The sequence below is a fragment of the Podarcis cretensis genome (genome assembly GCF_951804945.1).
Source record: "Podarcis cretensis genome assembly, chromosome: 18".
NCBI lineage: Eukaryota > Metazoa > Chordata > Lepidosauria > Squamata > Lacertidae > Podarcis > Podarcis cretensis.
Window position 1 is genome coordinate 13,077,832 of NC_137188.1, and position 19,440 is coordinate 13,097,271.

The 19,440-nt window shown below is 48.5% G+C and overlaps 1 protein-coding gene across 2 annotated transcripts in view; it reads left to right on the plus strand.

The window, feature by feature from the left end:
* Positions 1 to 726: 726 nt before the first annotated feature.
* LOC307207066 (nuclear receptor ROR-beta-like) overlaps positions 727 to 19,440 on the plus strand; it is a 34,517-nt gene continuing 15,803 nt past the window's right edge. For both annotated transcript variants that reach the window (XM_079960765.1, XM_079960766.1), the window contains exon 1: positions 727 to 1,029. In XM_079960765.1, coding sequence (XP_079816891.1) covers positions 1,023 to 1,029 — 7 coding nt within the window. In that variant the 5' untranslated portion in view covers positions 727 to 1,022. The remainder of the gene's footprint in view (positions 1,030 to 19,440) is intronic.

The following is a 19,440-nucleotide window of genomic DNA, read 5'->3' on the forward strand; positions in this document are numbered from 1 at the left end:
GCTTTTGAATTCTGGTGCTGGAGGAGACTCTTGAGAGTCCCATGGACTGCAAGAAGATCCAACCTCTCCATTCGGAAGGAAATCAGCCCTGAGTGCTCACTGGAAGGACAGATCCTGAAGCTGAGGCTCCAAGCCTTTGGCCACCTCAGGAGAAGAGAAGACTCCCTGGAAAAGACCCTGATGTTGGGAAAGATGGAGGGCGCAAGGAGAAGGGGACGACGGAGGACGAGATGGTGGGACAGTGTTCTCGAAGCTACAAACATGAGTTTGACCAAACAGCGGGAGGCAGTGGAAGACAGGAGGGCCTGGTGTGCTCTGGTCCAGGGGGTCACAAAGAGGCAGACACGACTAAGCAACAACAGTGTTGAATATCCTTTTGCCAGGGGCGGACAGAGCAGGGGAAATATGCCTAGAATCGTGGAATCACAGAATGGCAGAGTCGGGAGGGACCCCAAGGGACATCTAGACCGACCCTCTGCAAGGCAGGAGTATCTGCAAAAGCATGCAATTTTGTTACCAAAAAAAATTAAAATAGGGAGGGAAGAGGAGGTGGAGAGAAGAGAGGTGATGTTTTGCATTATATCACAAGAGGAAGTTGCGAGCAGCATGACATAATAACAGGGGTGGGCGTGGCCTGGGGAGGCGTGTGATTGACAGGAGGTGGGCGGGGCCCCGAGCCCGGGGATTCTCTCCTGCGATTTTTTTCTTCCACGCTTTGCAAGGAAAGTAGGTTAGCAGATCTCTCCGAGCGCGCTTGGCAAAGGCGAGGGAGAGCGGAGGCGCGCGAGGGAGAGCTCCCGTCCAACGCATATTATTATTATTATTATTTATTCCTAATAATTAGGGTATAGCAGAAACAGAAAGCAGGAGGGAGGGAGGAAGAAGGTGCCTCGGCTCTCCATCTCTCCATTATTTATTTCTCTTTTCTGCTCCATCCATCCTTCCGCAAAGAGTTTCGCTTCTGCATCCAATCTCATACATGCGATTTCCAGAAGTGCGCACATAAAGGGATATCGGCCAACATGCGAGGTAAGGGTTATATTTCGTGTTTTTTTTAAAGGGGGGGGATGGAGAGAGTCTAAATCTCCGCTGGCCCCGATCCGAGCGCTTTTAAACAACCGAAAAACAACAACAACCACAACCCCAAACTCTGCTTTTACGCAAGGTTGGAAGCGTGCGTAAATCTCCCCGCGCGAGGACGCTGAACAACTGCAGCTTACTCGGAGTAAACCTATTGAAATCGGGGAAGGGGAGGGGAGGATCTGATTTCAATGGGTCAACTCTAGAGTAGTACTTGGTTGCGTTTGGGTCCAGAGAGGGGAGAAGAAGCTGCGCTCCTGCGAGCCGCGCCTGCTCCGAAGTAAATCTCCAAACCGCCCACCCTACCCCCGTTGGAATCAATACGGGGTTGTTGGAGCCACCTGAGTTTTACTCGAGAGTAGACCTGTTGGACTAAATGGGGCAGCGGGAAGGCTTATTGCAAGCCCAAAACTGCGACCTTATGCATGCGCACCTTTAACCTGGGAATAAACCCCGTGCCACTTTGCTTCCGAGTAGACCTGCAGAGGGATGGCACTGTTTACTTGGGAGTAAGTGTGTTGAGAGAAGCTTTACTCGCTCGTGAACGTGCATAGGCATTTGCAGTCTCAATGATGATGCGGTGGGGTTTACTCGGAAGCAAATACTTCTGTGCGCAGGGAAAGGAACGCGTGTAGGATCGTAGCCTTAGTGTGTGTTGGGGGCGTCCGGATTGTGTTCCTTAGAAAATGATATTTTCTCCCAACATCAAGCAAACACTGGTTCACTTTGCAGCTGAGAAACTTTACAGTATATGGCGTAAAAATCCAGCAAATAATAACATTTATTATATAATAATATTTATTATTATTAGGGCCATCAGGGCAAAATAAACTGTCAGTTGCAGGAGACACAAGAGTTGCATGCGACTCAGAATCCACGCTTTTAAAATGAATTTTGAGCCAAGTAAAGTTGCGTCCATTCATTACAATGGGTCTTCTCTGAGTAGGGTTGGGTCAGAGACAGCCTCATATTATTTCCATTACCCACCTTGATTTATCCCCTTTCTTGGTGGCGAAGAATCTTGCGTTGAAGATTCAGGACCTGCAATTATTATTACTAAATCCTGAGTAACTGTTACTTAAGCAATGGACACTGGGAGATATATAATTACGTTGGTGAGCCATAGAAGATGACAAACATGATCTAAAATTTGTATACACTATGTAGCGTTCCCAGGTTTTTCCTCTTTTAAAAAATTGACCAGACAGAGAAATTCAGAAACTGAGTTGTTCCACCCACAAAAAGTGCAAAAAAAAATCTCATTTTGAACTTTACCGATTTGATTCCTGCTGCTTCCTTTAAAAGAGAAAAAAAAGTTAATTAAAAAAAATGTTTTATTTTGTTATCAAGATTTGTTTTTGTTTTTTGCGGTAAGGTTTTGTCGTGTTTAGCGGACTGCAAATCTCCCAGGCTGCAATTCTGAATTAAGTTTGCTATGGATCTTGTCCCCAACTCCCCAGGAGCCAGGGTGGTTTACTTCTGAGTAAAACGTCTTTGAGACGTCCCTGCAAATCTCTTTGCCTCTCTATTCCCTTGTATAATTTGATGGCTTTCCCCCCTCGCTAGGAAGGTTTTAGTTGGAGAGCTAGATTAGGCGTGGGCCCCCACCCTTGTTGCTCGTTGACGACAATGCACTCTGCACATTCTCAGGGGCACTTGCCCTGCCAGAAATCCGGCCTTGACGAAAGGACACAGTTTTTTTTTCCTTTTTAAAAAATTTCCGGATTCCCCCAGCACAATATCCGCTTTCAGCTTCCCACTGAAAGAGATTGGTCTTAATGTTTTTATTTCTGTTAGGTGGGTTGGTGCCATTTAAAAAATAAAATGTTTCCAGGCTTAATATGGAAGGAAATATATATTTTGTCCTTTAAAAAAAAAAGGAGGAGTAACAGCCACGAGGAAGAGATTCCAGAGGGGGGAATAGGTGGGCCGAAAGAAAATAGGATTTTTAAAAAATAATAATCACCCAGTAGACCATTCCCGGTCCATTTGAGAACTGGCCCACCACTAAGCTAAAAGTTCAATTAATCGTTATTTTTCCATAAAGTTAATACCAGGCCTTCAGCTAAGGCTGGGCATTCAGTTTGGGTAGCTGTAGAAGGTTTGTTTGTTTGGAGAATGTATTGACTTGTAGGACTGTCCTACAACGTTTTATAGAGAGGCTCTCGGTGAGGAATTAAGGAATTAAGTGGTGTGTGTCATTAAGCCCCCCTTCCCACTTTTGCCTCGGTCTGCGGACTCTTAAATCTCGCGGTTGCGGGTTCGAGATCCGCGCTGGGCCGAAAGATTCATGATTTGCAGCAGGTTGGGCTGGATGACCACCGGGTCCCTACGATTCCACCATCCTGTTCTAGGATAACCTAGCAAAATACCCAGCGCTGGCCGATGAATAGCGTCTGGTGAGCTTCGCGGTAGACCGAGGGGGAAAATGGGTAGCCAGGGCTATGATAGAGGGTCCTAGAAAAAATGGGGCAGCCTAGACTCTACGCCGAAGCCCTTTGGGGGCGGACTGGGCTTCTGTGCCCCACAGTCGGACCCTGGCACTGCTGAGTTCGGACAGCTCTCTCCATATTTGATGCCACACATTCATATTCCCTCTCCAGATCCAGCCCCTGCCATCTGTTGACCCAATTTTTTACAGAGTCATGACCCACAGATTGCCCAATATATAGCATATATATATATATATCTCCGAAACCTGATTTACAGGATTCAGGAGAAAAAACAAAACATATTAAGGATGTTACTGGTATCTTGCTGATTCCGTCTCTTCCAGCAGACGTGAGTTTCTGTCTGTATTATTTTCTGGGAAAAAGAGAGGCCCGGATTTTGCTAATAGGTGCTCAGACAACCCAGGGTCTGTGCCAGCTTTCAAGTTACCCAGAGGAATGTTCCTGTGTGACCTGCAAGGCTTGCGCATTGCCACACCTGCCCGGTCATGTGCTTCAGTGTAATTTGCTACCGACCGCTGTTGTTGTCTTAACAGTCTTGGAAAAAATAAAGAGGAGCAGTTATTTGGGTCAGCCTTCCCTGCCCGGGTTTTAAATTGGCAGTGTGGGCAGTCAGCTGAGCAAGAGACTTGTGAGACCTGGAGGCTTGCATGCTTGTGTGGAGGGAAAAAGGTCTCTCTCTCTCTCTCTCTCTCTCTCTCTCTCTCTCTCCTGTTCATCTTTCTCCTTCCCTCCATCGACCGGGGGACAATGTGGGTTTTACAGTGTGATGGAACAAGGTTTTTGCGACCCCCTTAAAGGCATAACACATTATTATTAAGGAACACTCTGTCATGGACTAGGAACCCATGTCTGTAGCCTTTTTGGGTGGGTAGAATATGCAGAATTGGTGCGGTTCACTAGAATATCTCTATTTTCACCGGAGAAATGTGGGAAGGTATGGAATTATCTGACCCATGAGCTGTCTGCAGGCAATCCTGTATAGGGAAGTTTTTTTCCATGCTATATTATGTTTTTATATATGTTGGAAGCCTCCCAGAGTGGCATATATATAGCAAAAATATCATTATGCACTGGGACGTCCCTATTTTCACCGGAGAAATGTCGAAAGGTATGGAATTATCTGACCCATGAGCTTTCTGGAGGCAATCTTGTATAGGGAAGATTTTTTCCATGTTATATTATGTTTTTTATATATGTTGGAAGCCACCCAGAGCGGCATATATATAGCAAAACTATCATTATGGAACTGGACGTCCCTAGTTTCACCGGAGAAATGTCGGAGGGCACGGCACACTTTCGGAGCAGGCGTGGGAGGATTCACCTTGGCCTTTTCAAAGGGAAAAAAAACAAAGAAATGATGTTTTCTGTCCTGCTGTGGTTTCCTTCGACCGCACGGACTCTGCCACGTGTCATGTCGGCCATTTTGCAGCGGCCTCCGCCGCCTCTCTTCCCAGCCCTTCCAAAGATGGCCGCAGCAACGCTAACAGGCGGTTGGAGGGGGTAGGAAGAGAGAATGGCGACTGTAGCATAAAGATGGGAAGAAGAAGCCCCTCTGCGTTCTGGTAAAACATCTTCCCTCGCTTCCGTTCGCCGTCCAGCTTAGGGCTTGCCGGTGCGCGGATAACGCATGAAATTCCCCGCACTGGGGTTTGCAGAGAGGATTAGCTGTGGCAGAGAAGGGAAACGTGCTCATCCCTGTCTCATATGCCTGGATCCGAGCGTCCAGTTTCTGCCTGGTCTCCGTTCACGCACTGCCGCTACGTCCCCGGCGCCATTTTGGTTCCATGCGCCACTCACCACGTTGGCCAGAACCAGTATGCGCCTCTCCTTTTTCCCGGCGCCATGATAGCTGAGCCCTTTCTGTCGACAGGGAAAAGACAGTGCGCTTCTTTGCAGCATCCATGCTCTCATGCGCAAGCCTCGGCTTTTCTCGCCGTCCATTTTTCAAAATGCCCCCTTTATTTCTGCAAATATATTAAATTTTTTGCATTTGGTTTCTGTTGAGCATGGGAGCAAAGACCTCAAGGCCAAAAGATGCAAGCAGATTGCTTTTGCAGAAGTCAAGTGCCCAGATCAAGGGAAGTCATTATTATTATTATTATTATTATTATTATTATTATTATTATCATAAGTCATTTGTTGTTGTTGTTGTTGTTGTTTAGTCGTTTAGTCGTGTCCGCCTCTTGGTGACCCCCTGGACCAGAGCACGCCAGGCCCTCCTGTCTTCCACTGCCTCCCACAGTTTGGTCAAACTCATGCTGGCAGCTTCGAGAACACTGTCCCACCATCTTGTCCTCTGTCGTCCCCTTCTCCTTGCGCCCTCCATCTTTCCCAACATCAGGGTCTTTTCCAGGGAGTCTTCTCTTCTCATGAGGTGGCCAAAGTATTGGAGCCTCAGCTTCAGGATCTGTCCTTCCAGTGAGCACTCAGGGCTAATTTCCTTCAGAATGGAGAGGTTTGATCTTCTTGCAGTCCATGGGACTCTCAAGAGTCTCCTCCAGCACCATAATTCAAAAGCATCCATTCTTCAGCCATCAGCCTTCTTGATGGTCCAGCTCTCACTTCCATACATCACAACTGGGAAAACCAGAGCTTGAACTATATGGACCTTTGTTGGCAAGGTGATGTCTCTGCTTTTTAAGATGCTGTCTGGGTTTGTCATTGCTTTTCTCCCAAGAAGCAGGCGTCTTTAAATTTCGTAGTCCCTCTCTATTCTGCCCTGGTCAGACCACAGCTAGATTACTGTGTCCAGTTCTGAGCACCACAATTTAAGAAGGATGTTGACAAGCTGGAAGGTGGGCAGAGAAGGGTGACTGAGATGATCAAGGGGTCTGGAAACTGAGCCTGATGAGGAACGGTTGAAGGAGCTGGGCATATTTAGCCTGGAAAAGAGGAGATAGAGTAGCCACCTTCAGATATCTACAGGAAGAGGGAGCAAGCTTGCTTTCTCCTGCTGTGGTGCAACGATTCTAAAAATCTACCTTTTTCCCTGAGGGAGACTGGAACTTTCTTTCAAAGGCCATCAGGGCTGGGGAGCAGGGTTCAATGGGTCCCAACTCCCAGGAAAATGGTATAGTTGAATTTAGCCAAAGATGGAGGGCTGAGGTTCAGGGGGACAAATACAACCCCCTCCAAAAAAAAAACCCAACCTTATATCTGGTCTTTGGAGTCTACCCATCCTGCCCCCCATCACTGGTCCAGATGTTTTTGCCTAGCTGAGTTCCTGTAGAAGGATAGAGAGGGAGGGCAAGGCCTGCTTAGGAACTTTTACAGATGTAGTAAAGGTCAAGGGACCCACGACCATTAGGTCCAGTCGTGGCCGACTCTGGGGTTGCGGCGCTCATCTTGCTTTATTGGCCGAGGGAGCCGGCGTACAGCTTCCGGGTCATGTGGCCACCAGGACTAAGCCGCTTCTGGTGAACCAGAGCGTATGGAAACGCAGTTTACCTGCCCGCCAGAGCGGTACCTATTTATCTACTTGCACTGGCTTGCTTTCGAACTGCTGGGTGGGCAGGAGCAGGGACCGAGCAACGGGGCTCACCCCCTCATTGCGGGGATTCGAACCGCCGACCTTCTGATCGGCAAGCCCAAGAGGCTCAGTGGTTTAACCCACAGCGCCACCCGCGTCCCTGATGTAATTTTACAGATGTAAAAATTATCAAATGTTGCCCCCGCTGCCCCTCCCTCGCCTGTGGCCCCGAGGGCGAGGCTGTGATGTGGCTCTCTGCTTAAGGACGCTCCCTGCGCTGCCTTAAGCTGAACATTTTTCAAACGGAGCCTTCAAGCATCTTAGGGCGACTTTTTGGGAATCTAAGATGCTGCCTCTGCCCATTTCACAGAAGGGAAAACAGGCACAATGCACAGGAAAAAACAACAACCCCCTCTTGCACAACTTACGCCTGCGCCAAGTGGGGAACCCTCAAGAAGTAGGCAGCTCCGCACCCCAGGGAAAAAAACCCTCCAGCCACAAACCAAACCCATAAACTCTTAATTTTTTTAAAAAATGTATTATAACTGGGCGGGCAAATGCAGGTGTTTGCAGGGTCCACAAGCACCCAATTGGGGAACCCCGATATTTCGCCGTCAACCCTTTGAAGTGAGAAGTTTTGGAGGCAAAATGTCCCAGGTCCCTATCTATAATGTGCATTATTTTCCTGTATTTTATTTTATTTTTGAATCCTTGTTTGGATTTCTCGTTCCCCCTTTGCTGTTTTTTTGCAAGTCGCCATTGATTACAGGGGTATCTTGGTACCCGAACGGTTCGGCTCCGGAACGCCGCAAACCCGGAAGTGAGTGTTCCCGTTTGTGAACGTTTGTTGGAAGCCGCACCTTGGTTTTCGGACGGTTCCGGGCAGGCATAGGCAAACTCGGCCCTCCAGATGTTTTGGGACTACAACTCCCATCATCCCTAGCTAACAGGACCCGTGGTCAGGGATGATGGGAGTTGTAGTCCCCAAACATCTGGAGGACCGGAGTTTGCCTATGCCTGGTTCCGCGAGTCGAAAGGACTCCCAGAACGGATTAAGTTCAGGAACCAAGGCTCCACTGTACTAGCTATTCTGCATCAATTGTTTAAATACTTTTGTCGGACGTTGCCCAGAGTGGCCTGATGTTGTTGTTGTTTAGTCGTTTAGTCATGTCCACCTCTTCGTGACCTCCTGGACCAGACCACGCCAGGCACTCCTGTCTTCCACTGCCTCCCGCAGTTTGGTCAAACTCATGCTGGTAGCTTCCAGAACACTGTCCCACCATCTCGTCCTCCGTCGTCCCCTTCTCCTTGCGCCCTCCATCTTTCCCAACATCAGGGTCTTTTCCAGGGAGTCTTCTCCTGAGGTGGCCAAAGTCTTGGAGCCTCAGCTTCAGGATCTGTCCTTCCAGTGAGCACTCAGGGCTGATTTCCTTCAGAATGGAGAGGTTGGATCTTCTTGCAGTCCATGGGACTCTCAAGAGTCTCCTCCAGCACCAGAATTCAAAAGCATCCATTCTTCAGTGATCAGCCTTTGGCATATAAGTAATTACAATATTATTATTACTGTATCTCCATGTAAGGTAAAGGTAAAGGGACCGCTGACCATCAGGTCCAGTCATGGCCGACTCTGGCATTGCGGCGCTCATCTCGCTTTATTGGCCGAGGGAGCCGGCGTACAGCTTCCGGGTCATGTGGCCAGCAGGACTAAGCCGCTTCTGGCGAACCAGAGCAGCACATGGAAACGCCGTTTACCTTCCCGCCAGAGCGGTACTTATTTATCTACTTGCACTTTGACGTTCTTTCGAACTGCTAGGTTGGCAGGAGCAGGGACCGAGCAACGGGAGCTCACCCCGTTGCATGGATTCGAACCGCCGACCTTCTGATCGGCAAGTCCTAGGCTCTGTGGTTTAACCCACAACGCCACCCACATCCTGCATCTCCACGTAGACCTGAGGGGAAAACCCTGCCTGAAACTCCTAAGGGATGCTGCCCACCAGTGTTGACAACCAGGAGTGCCAACTTGGCCTTGAGATCATGGCTGTATTGCCCTGGTGCCCAAATTTGCGGGTGCCCAGCCCCTCCGTGGGAAATTTTGTGGGTGCTTGGGTCATAGCTGTCAACGTTTCCCTTTCTTTTAAGGGAAATTCCCTTATTCCGAATAGGATTCCTCACAAGAAAAGGGAAAAGTTGACAGCTATGGCTCTGGTACAGCAGGCCCCAAGGAGTCGGCACCTACACAGACAACACCGAGCCGAGAGCCTCAGTCCTGGTCTAATCCTTTATTTTTCCGCCCTGGGATTATAAAGTGGACTTCCAGGAATACGATGGAGACTGGTCTGGTCTGTTCCTCCTCTGGAAAAGGTGCCGGGTTTCTGTTTTTGCCCGCCGTCTCCAGTTTTGCGGTGCAGGAAAAATTCCAGTCGGAAACCCAGACTTCTGGTGCAAACGTCTTCACTGCCTCTTTCGCCCTGAACGCCAGAAACCATCTGCTTCCCTTCCTTCCTTGCTTTTGCAAGGATCTGCGACGCTGCTCTAAATTGGCTTCGCTCGGGGCCTCGGTTCTCTGCAGAGGCAAGCGTGGCAGAAGTATTCTTATTAAGAGCTGCTCCAGTGACCTAGATCTGTCACTGTGGCGGGGTGCGCGTGGTTACGCACGAGGGGTGTGTGTGTGTGTGTGTGTGTGTGTGTGTGTAGCAGCAAGGGGGGCGGCGGGGGGGAATCGGAAACCGGAAAAAGAAAATCTGGAGAGAGCGAGAGGCAGGAGAGGCAGAGCTTGCCAACCTCTTAAACAGCAGAGTTTTTCCAAAAAATAAAGTTCCCTCCCTGTGATATGCATCATCTCTCGTCGCCCCAAACCACTGCTGGATTTACATATAAGCTAGACAAGCTATAGTTTAGGGCCCAGAAGGGGAAGAAATGGAGGCAGTGAGAGATTTTACCTCCTTGGGCTCCATGATCATGGCAGATGGTGACAGCAGTCACGAAATTAAAAGACGCCTGCTTCTTGGGAGAAAAGTGATGACAAACCTAGACAGCATCTTAAAAAGCAGAGACATCACCTTGCCAACAAAGGTCAGTATAGTAAAAGCTCTGGTTTTCCCAGCAGTGATGTATGGAAGTGAGAGCTGGACCATAAAGAAGGCTGATCGCCGAAGAATGGATGCTTTTGAATTCTGGTACTGGAGGAGACTCTTGAGAGTCCCATGGACTGCATGAAGATCAAACTTCTCCATTCAGAAGGAAATCAGCCCTGAGTGCTCACTGGAAGGACAGATCGTGAAGCTGAGGCTCCAAGACTTTGGCCACCTCATGAGAAGAGAAGACTCCCTGGAAAAGACCCTGATGTTGGGAAAGATGGAGGGCGCAAGGAGAAGGGGACGACGGAGGACGAGATGGTGGGACAGTGTTCTCGAAGCTGCCAGCATGAGTTTGACCAAACTGCAGGAGGCAGTGGAAGACAGGAGGGCCTGGCGTGCTCTAGTCCAGGGGGTCACAAAGAGGCGGACACGACTAAACAGTGGAATTTGCTGCCAAGGAGTGTGGTGGAGTCTCCTTCTTTGGAGGTCTTTAAGCAGAGGCTTGACAACCATATGTGAGGAGTGCTCTGATGGTGTTTCCTGCTTGGCAGGGGGTTGGACTCGATGGCCCTGGTGGTCTCTTCCAACTCTATGATTGTAAACAACAACAACAAACAAGCTATAGTTTAGCACCCCACTCCCTAAAACATCACTGGTTTGCTCCTTTCTATATATAGGGTGCCTACATTCTGCTATTTATAATTATTAGTAGCTTCATATATTTACACCTATTATTACTTCATGTTATAGCAAGTTTCTGGAGACTAGATTATGAGTCTTTGTAAACTGTGTTTCTAAAGGACCTTTTGCTATCGCCAAATGCCAATGTGTTTGCATTATTCAGTTTATGAATAAAAAATCATTTTAAGTTGGAGCTGAAGAATTATTTCATTATGAATATACTTCTTAATTGTAATTCACTATTAATACACATCTTCTTAATTGTATTTCACTTCAACAATTACATTGATAAAATACATATTCTGTTACATGCAAACGGCTTGAGATACCTTTTAGGTCCATCAATGACCATATAGCATTTATTCAATACCAAAAAAGTGACAATTTGTTGTGGACAAAGGACAGCTGGACATAGAAAGGGCCCCGTTACTTTCAGGAGCTGAGGGCCGCATCAAACCTAAATCCGGCCCTGGCCCTAACCATTGGTCATGCTGGCTGAGTAGAAGGCAGCGGGACACAGCCGTGGGGCAGTGATCAGATTTAGCCCCCTGCCTTCTCCCTAAGCGTGCTGGTAATTGTTTTGAAAAGTCAGTACAATGGTACCTTGGTTCTCAAACTTAATCCGTTCCGGAAGTTTGTTCCAAAACCAAAGCGTTCCAAAACCGAGGCTCGCTTTCCCATAGAAAGCAATGCAAAACGGATTAATCCGTTCCAGGCTTTTAAAAACAACCCCTAAAACAGCAATTTATCATGAATTTTACTATCTAACGAGATTATTGATCCATAAAATGAAAGCAAGAAACAATGTACTGCAGTCACACAATCGATCCATCAGTAGCTGAACTGGGTTCCATGCAGTCACAAAAACAAAACAAAAAGAGCCACAAAACTGCAAAATAAATAGCAAAAACAGGCAGACCTCAGCGTAACACTCAAAACGGAGTATGTTCTGCTTCCAAAAAAAGTTCGCAAACTGGAACACTTCCGGGTTCGCAGCGTTTGGGTTCCAAGTTGTTTGATTACCAAGGTGTTTGAGAACCAAGATGCCACTGTAATGTAATATTTCGCTCACGGTCATCAATAGCTGATGGAGGTTTGAGTTTGGGGAGGGTTTTTCCAAGGCTGCGTGGCGTAGTGGCTAGAGCGCTCGACGGCGCTTCTTTCTCTTGGCCCAGCCTACCTGATAAGGTTGTTGTGAAAACGTCAGAGAGCAGAGCGAGAGAAACGATTTGCAAGGAAATCTTAACAGGCGAGGCTTTCTGCAGAACCTGCCTAGGAGCCGGGAATTCTGCGTCTTGCACAAATCATGCAAATCCTGACGCAAGGGCAGCCGAAAGAATCTCTGGGATGGGGCAACTGCGATACGAGGAAAGCTTGCACCATTGGGAAGTTTATTAAATGAGGCCTGGCACGGAGAAAGAGAAAGGTTTTTCTCCTCGTCTCATAACCCCAAGAAATCTTGGACGTCCGTGCTGGAAAATTCGGGGTGGATAAAAGAAAGGACTCGTCCATCCTTGAGCTGTGGAACTCCCTGCTACTTGAGGCCACCAAACTAGACGGCTTTTGCAGAGAACTGGGCGAAGGGAAGGGACCCAGGGGTCATCTAGTCCAACCCCACTGCAGTGCAGGGATCTTTTGCCCAACGAGGGGGTCGGACCCACGACCCTGAGATGGAGAATCTCGTTTTTCTACTGACTGAGCTATCTCCAAGGTCTGTGGAGGAGGAGACTGTGGCCTGATCCACGAGGCTCTTATCTTATTCCATTGTACGATGTCAATATGTTGGGGACACTCGATGCTTTGCCACCCAACACTTAGACATCACAGCTTTGGGAATCTCCACTTCAAAACCAAGTTTCTAGTCCCTATGGGGTTGCGCATCCCAGAAGAGGAGGTAGGGAAGAGAAGGAGGCTCTCAGGCAGTCCGACTCTGCAGCCTTCGTGTTTGGCAGAAACGGGACATTTGCGACGCTTGAGGGCTAGAAACATGGTTCAAAAGGAAAGTTAAATCGCCAGTCTGGCCAAAGGCATACTTTTCAGGAAGGGAAAAGGGGCGAGAGAAGCAATGAGGCTTTCGGGATTTCTGTACGTGGAGGGGGGCGGATTTCCTAGGTGCAGAAATTCCTGCAGCAGGCGCAGGTGTGATCCTGTGGGATTACGGCCCCCAACGGCCCTCCAATCTCTCAAAGCGGCCCTTCTCTGCCTCTACCCCCTTTCCCCCGCTTCCTCCTCCTTATTTAACAAATTTTGAGTCCAAGCCTTTGCGTGCAGGTTCAGAGAGTTCTGTCTTCTCTTCCCTTCCATGTCTTCGTCACCATCCTCCTTCTGCTGAAACTCCTAAACGCGGTTCGCTTCTCCCCTAACCCCGGTTTGTCTCTCTCCTAACCCAGGTTCGTCTCCCCCGTAACCCCAGTTCATCTCTCTCCTAACCCCGGTTCATCTTTCTCTTAACCCCAGCTTGTCTCTCTCCTAACCCCGGTTCGTCTGTCTCTTTACGCCAGTTCGTCTCTCCTCTAACCCCGGTTTGTCTCTCTCCTAACCCTGGTTTGTCTCTCTCCTAACCCAGGTTCGTCTCCCCCCTAACCCCAGCTCATCTCTCTCCTAACCCCGGTTCATCTTTCTCTTAACCCCAGCTTGTCTCTCTCCTAACCCCAGTTCGTCTGTCTCTTTACGTCAGTTCTTCTCTCTCCTAACCCAGGTTCGTCTCTCCCCTAACCCTGGTTCGTCTCTCTCCTAACCCCGGTTCATCTCTTTCCTAACCCCGGTTCATCTTTCTCTTAACCCCAGCTTGTCTTTCTCCTAACCCCGGTTCGTCTGTCTCTTTACGCCAGTTCTTCTCTCTCTTAACCCAGGTTTGTCTCTCTCCTAACCCTGGTTTGTCTCTCCCCTAACCCCAGTTTGTCTCTCTCTCAACCCCAATTCGTTTCTCTCCTAACTCCGGTTCATCTCTCTCCCCTAACCCCGGTTCGTCTCTCTCCTAACCCCAGTTCATCTCTCTCCTAACCCCGGTTCATCTTTCTCTTAACCCCAGCTTGTCTCTCTCCTAACCTCGGTTCGTCTCTTTACGCCAGTTCTTCTCTCTCCTAACCCAGGTTCGTCTCTCTCCTAACCCTGGTTTGTGTCTCCCCTAACCCCGGTTTGTCTCTCTCTCAACCCCAGTTCGTCTCTCTCCTAACCCTGGTTCATCTCTCTCCCCTAGCCCCGGTTCGTCTCTCTCCTAACCCCAGTTCATCACTCTCCTAACCCCAGTTCGTCTCGAACCTCAGCCTGTGCGTCTTGCTTCTCCACCCCTAACCCCAGCCAACCCTATGATTCTGCGATTCCTTTGGAGGAATCTGTTTTGCCTGATCTAGCTCACCTTGGGTCCACAAGCGGCATTTTCCCATATTACGCAAGCACCGCTTTGGTGGTACGCGCCGGAAGGAAGCGCGGCCCGTTATGGGCAGGGTTTCGGCACAGCATGGGCGTGGCTACAGAGAAGCGCCGTCATCCTCAGGAACCAACAGGGCTCCGAGTCGTTCTTCCGCCCCAGCTGGGACGCTGCTCCATCTCCCTCTTCCTCGGCCCGCCCCTTGACTCTCGCCTTCCCGGATCCCCGCCGGTTTCCCCGTTCGGGGGAGTAAGCAGGGGTCCAGATCCTAATTGGAGCTCCCCGGTGTTGCCCTCATTCCGCAGCATTGACCGCATCCTCTGCAAAGCATCGTGGGCCGGCGACCTCATTTGCCCCCAAGATTTCAGCCGGTTAATTAACCATGGCGCCCCGTGCGGAAACGGAAAGGACGTTGTGTCTCTCCCCTGGGTTCCCGGCGCTTCCCGAAGTTTAATGACGTCGAGAGGGGGGTAACTCCTGGGGGGCCGGTCATATGAGATCTTCCTGTCCTCATTCCCCTTCGGCTGTGTCTCTCCCCCTGCCCCACATCTGGACCAATCAATGGGCCCCATTGTGCCCGGCACCGAGATCTACGCTGAGTTCCCCTGCTGTGTCTCTGCATGAGTTGCTGTTCTGCACATATCTCTCTCTCTCTCTCTCTCTCTCTCTTCCTCTCCCACTTGCAATCAGGTTGTTCATTCGGGCGCCTCAGCGGTGTGGCAAAAGTCAACGTTATCTTTATTTTTATTTCATTTATTATTATTACTTTGTCACAATAAAAAACAAAGTAGCAACAACAACGATGAATTATGTTGCAAGCTATTTATACAACTGAACTACAGATAATGTTTGGGGACGTATTTTACTTAGCTAAGCTAACATTTCCCCTTTCGAAACCTTCCTTGTGTATTCTGCTAAATATCATTTAAAGGTAAAGGGTAAAGGGACCCCTGACCATTAGGTCCAGTCGTGGCCGACTCTGTGGTTGCGGCGCTCATCTTGCTTTACTGGCCGAGGGAGCCGGTGTACAGCTTCCGGGTCAGAAGTTCGGCGGTTCAAATCCCCGCAATGACGGGGTGAGCTCCCTGCTCGGTCCCTGCTCCTGCCAACCTAGCAGTTCAAAAGCACGTCAAAGTGCAAGTAGATAAATAGGTACCGCTCCGGCGGGAAGGTAAACGGCGTTTCCGTGTGCTGCTCTGGTTCGCCAGAAGCGACTCGGCCAGTAAAGCGAGATGAGCGCCGCAACCCCAGAGTCGGCCACGACTGGACCTAACGGTCAGGGGTCCCTTTACTTTTATTAATAGTGAATTGGGGGGGCGGGGAAGAGAGTGAGGAGCTAAGCTATGGCTTGTTTAGCTTATACGTAAATCCGGCCCGCCCAAAAAGGTTTGTTGGCAGCAGGCAGTGCCCTCAGCCGGCTGTGGCGGACGAACCGCATTCCTCCGGAGTTGGCACAAGCAGTCGAAGGCGTGCCAGGCAACTTGCCCGCCGACTCATCCTCTCAGCTCTCACTTTGCCTCATCCTTCTCTCTCCTCCCCACCCACCAGCAGAAAACAAAATCTGCCCCGTTCTTTAGCCATGGTTGTAAACAAAGGAGGGTGGAGATCTTATGAGACACAAACCTCTTGGCCGTGAGTAGGCATAATTCGAACACAGGACTTGGCTTATAGCATGGGTAGGGAAACTGAGGCCCGGGGGCCGGATCCGGCCCAGTCGCCTTCTCAGTTCAGCCCGCGGACAGTCCTGGAATCAGCGTGTTTTTATGTGAATGTGTCCTTCAAGGGATGAACCGCAGCTCGCCAGGGTTGAAGGAATGAGTGCTTTAGTTGAGTTTCCTGCATTTCAGCGGCTTGGACTAGATGACCGCCAGGGTCCCTTCCGACTATCCCATTTTATGATTCGTCCTCCACCTCCTTCTTGGAAATTTAAACTTCTGGATAGTAGTGGGAACAAGATATCTCTTGATTCATGTGCGTAAGTTCATGAATGGGCGCCGATGGAGGCAGAATACTGCATCACTTCTCATTATTATTATTATTATTATTATTAACCCACATATCTCCAAGAACCACTGCTTTTTTACGGTCACTGTTGCCCCCGGACGGTGCATAGGCAAGCTCAGCCCTCCAGCTGTTTTGGGACTACAACTCCCATCATCCCTGACCCCTGGTCCTGTTAGCTAGGCATGATGGAAGTTGTAGTCCCAAAACATCTGGAAGGCCGAGTTTGGCCATGCCTGATCTAGAGCAGTGGTGGCCAAACTCTGGCCCTCCAGCTGTTTTGGGACTACAACTCCCATCATCCCTGATTTGTGGGGGGTGGGGTGGTAGAGGAAAAATGGGGTGGGGAAATAAGGATGATATGTTTCTGGATAATACCTTTTGTTTTAATTTTGAATAAATAAAAAAAAGATTTGCAAGCCGCTCCTCCCCGCACTGTTTCAGGAGGAGTCGGAGAGACAGCTGACTGATGCATGCCTGTTACACAACTGCTTTCTTCAATTTTATTTTTTTGCAGAGGAAAGTATGTCAGTAGGACAGGGTGACTTGGTGCGTGCTTTGGCACGGGCCTGATGGACGGGTTCGGCGGCCAATGGCCACGGGCCGTGACTCAACAACCCGGGGGCCGGGAGCCAATGGTTGAGCCTGCTTTGGGCAGCTCTCCTCGGATCCTGGCCACATGTCTGGGATATGTTTAGCAGATGGCGGTTATATAACCTTGGGGAAGTTTCAGGCCTTTGGTAACAACAAAACCAACCAAGCCTTTGGGGATATGTTGGGAAACCGAGCGGTTGTGTGTGTGTTTCTTTTCTTTCCTTAAATATTTATTTTATTTTATAGCACGTCGGTGCAACTGAACATAGAAATAGCAGAGAACAGAGAAAAAAGAAATAAAATGAAAAACAGCAAAGCAAGCAATACCAGTACAAAAACAGAACCTATAATGAACAATACAATATTTCAGTTCTTCTTTCCTTCCAGTTTGACTTCCTTCATCCTCAACATTTTCATTTTTGGGCAAACTGTTTCCATCTTCTTTCGCTTCTTTTCCTTTCCGTTTCCAGCTTTTGCACCGTAGTTTCATTGTAGAAGTTAATCCAAACCATTTGAGGGGACTGCTTTTTAAGGTGTTCTCGATATTTTCGCCGTTCCTTTTGAAATTTTCGTTTGGACTTAACTCCAATTGCACCTGTCATTCTAGCTAATTCTATATAATCGAATAATTTCTCTTGCCATTCTTTTTTTTTGGGGTGGCGTGTTTCAACCGACCCTTGCATTTCCACACCAGCCTCCCCAAAATCACGAAAATCTGTATTTCCCAATTTCCCATGCAAAGCCAGGAAAATTGGGGGGGCTGGGGATCTGGGGAGAAAGGAAGTCTTAGGCGACCCCAAAAAAATATTGCTAGTCGTCTCCTACTATCGAAAGTTGATTTTATTTCACAATCCACGTTCCATATCTTTCCATATTTGCACGTGTTATTAGAATCCTGTTGATGTTTTCATCTGCTTACAGCGGACTCCTAAATAAATTATTTTAAAACTTCCCCATTCTTAATTGAAATAATATGCAGTCGAAAAGATTGACAGTAAGATGGCGGGAAGTCGAGATTCATTTGCCATTGTTAGAACTCCACACTTGTAAAATCGAATAAAAATTATTTCCGAAAGAAAGAAGAAAAGTTAATTTTCTTTCTGTGTTGCTCAATCCGGGTATCACCTTTCCCATATCCGCAACCCTGCTTGTTCTTATTGCATAATTTTCTTTTTAACGAACAATTCAGATTTAGCAATGCATCACCCCCCTGGCTACGACTTGCCCGCCTTCCACGGTTCCCCAAAAACTCCAGTTTTTACGCTGTATATTCTAATCAATGGCTTTACTTTGTCGCAAAAGAAACACCCGATCAAATCTAATTTGCTTTCTAACATTTTTTTTAAACACTGAGTTTTTCCGTACCCTGCAAACATTTCCCAGAGCGGAGAACTCGCAGGGCAGGCATTGGTAGCAAAACGGCGAAGCTTTTGCAGCATTGAACGGACAAATTTATTATTTCGGTCACAGACTGGTTCCAGCTCAGCTACAAAATCAGGGAAGTCACAAAACACTTGGGGGAATACTTTCAAAGTCAGCAAGTACTCAAACAGAGAGAGAGATTTTCAGGACCAGTTCCACTTGGTATGCACAGACGTCTCCATTGTGAAAAAATCCTTTTGCGGCATTATTTTAGGTTTGCCCCCCGCTGGGAAAAAGAGTTCAAGCAGCCAGAGAGCGGGCTTTCAGTTCCTGCCTCAGTTTTGCCGCCTGTGAAATGGGTGCGCGGCGTTTTGCAAAACAAGACAACAGCAGGGCCGGCTCGGAAGGATCTCGTAATAGGAAGTTTTCTTTGCAGAGGAGGAAGAGACAGTGATTTTAAATATATTTATCTCACCACTTCCTTCTCGGAGTGATTCACTCTCGCGCTCGACAACAAGCTACGCCCGAGTGGAAAGTATTTCTCCCTGCATCAAGACTGGAAGAATTTCCTCTGTGGTTTTCAGAAGGACTTTCGTGTGTTGTGCAGTTTCTTGTGGGGTGGGAAAGGCACTCTGCATGCGCTCAGAAGAACCTGTGTGCCGGAGCCTGGCTCCACAGCAAAAACTTCGGGACTCTGAGCTCTGGCCTTGCTAGCTAGGGGTGATGGGAGTTGTAGTCCAACAACATCTGGGGACGTACAGGTTGAGAACCGCTGGCTTAAGCTCAGCTTACACCAGGCTTCCTCAACCAGATGTTTTTGGCCTACAACTCCCATGATCCCTTGCTAGCAGGACCAGCGGTCAAGGATGATGGGAACTGTAGTCTCAAAACATCTGGAGGGCCTAATGCAGACTCTATGGAAGAGCTTCCCCTCTATCCTCTTAGCTCAGTGGTTCTCCACCTGCAGGTCCCCAGATGTTGTCGGACTACAACTCCCATCATCCCTGAGCTCTGGCCTCGCTAGCTAGGGGGGATGGGAGTTGTAGTCCGACAACATCTGGGGACCCACAGGTTGAGAAAGGCTGCATGGTCCTCTGTCAATGATGTTTTAGATGAGATTGTCTTTCTGTAAAAAAAGAATGATTTGAATCGAGTCTTCCTGACTAGCGATTTGAATCGATTTGATTTGAATCACATCTGCCCAGCCAACACGGCCAGCGCAATTATGGGATGGTTTACTCGTTGGCAGATTGAAATCCGTGTAATCTGTTTAAAGTCCCTGACTGCCCTCTTCTGGGAAAGGAAGTGGAATGGCTACGTTCTCTGTTGAATTATTGTATCGTATAATATTTG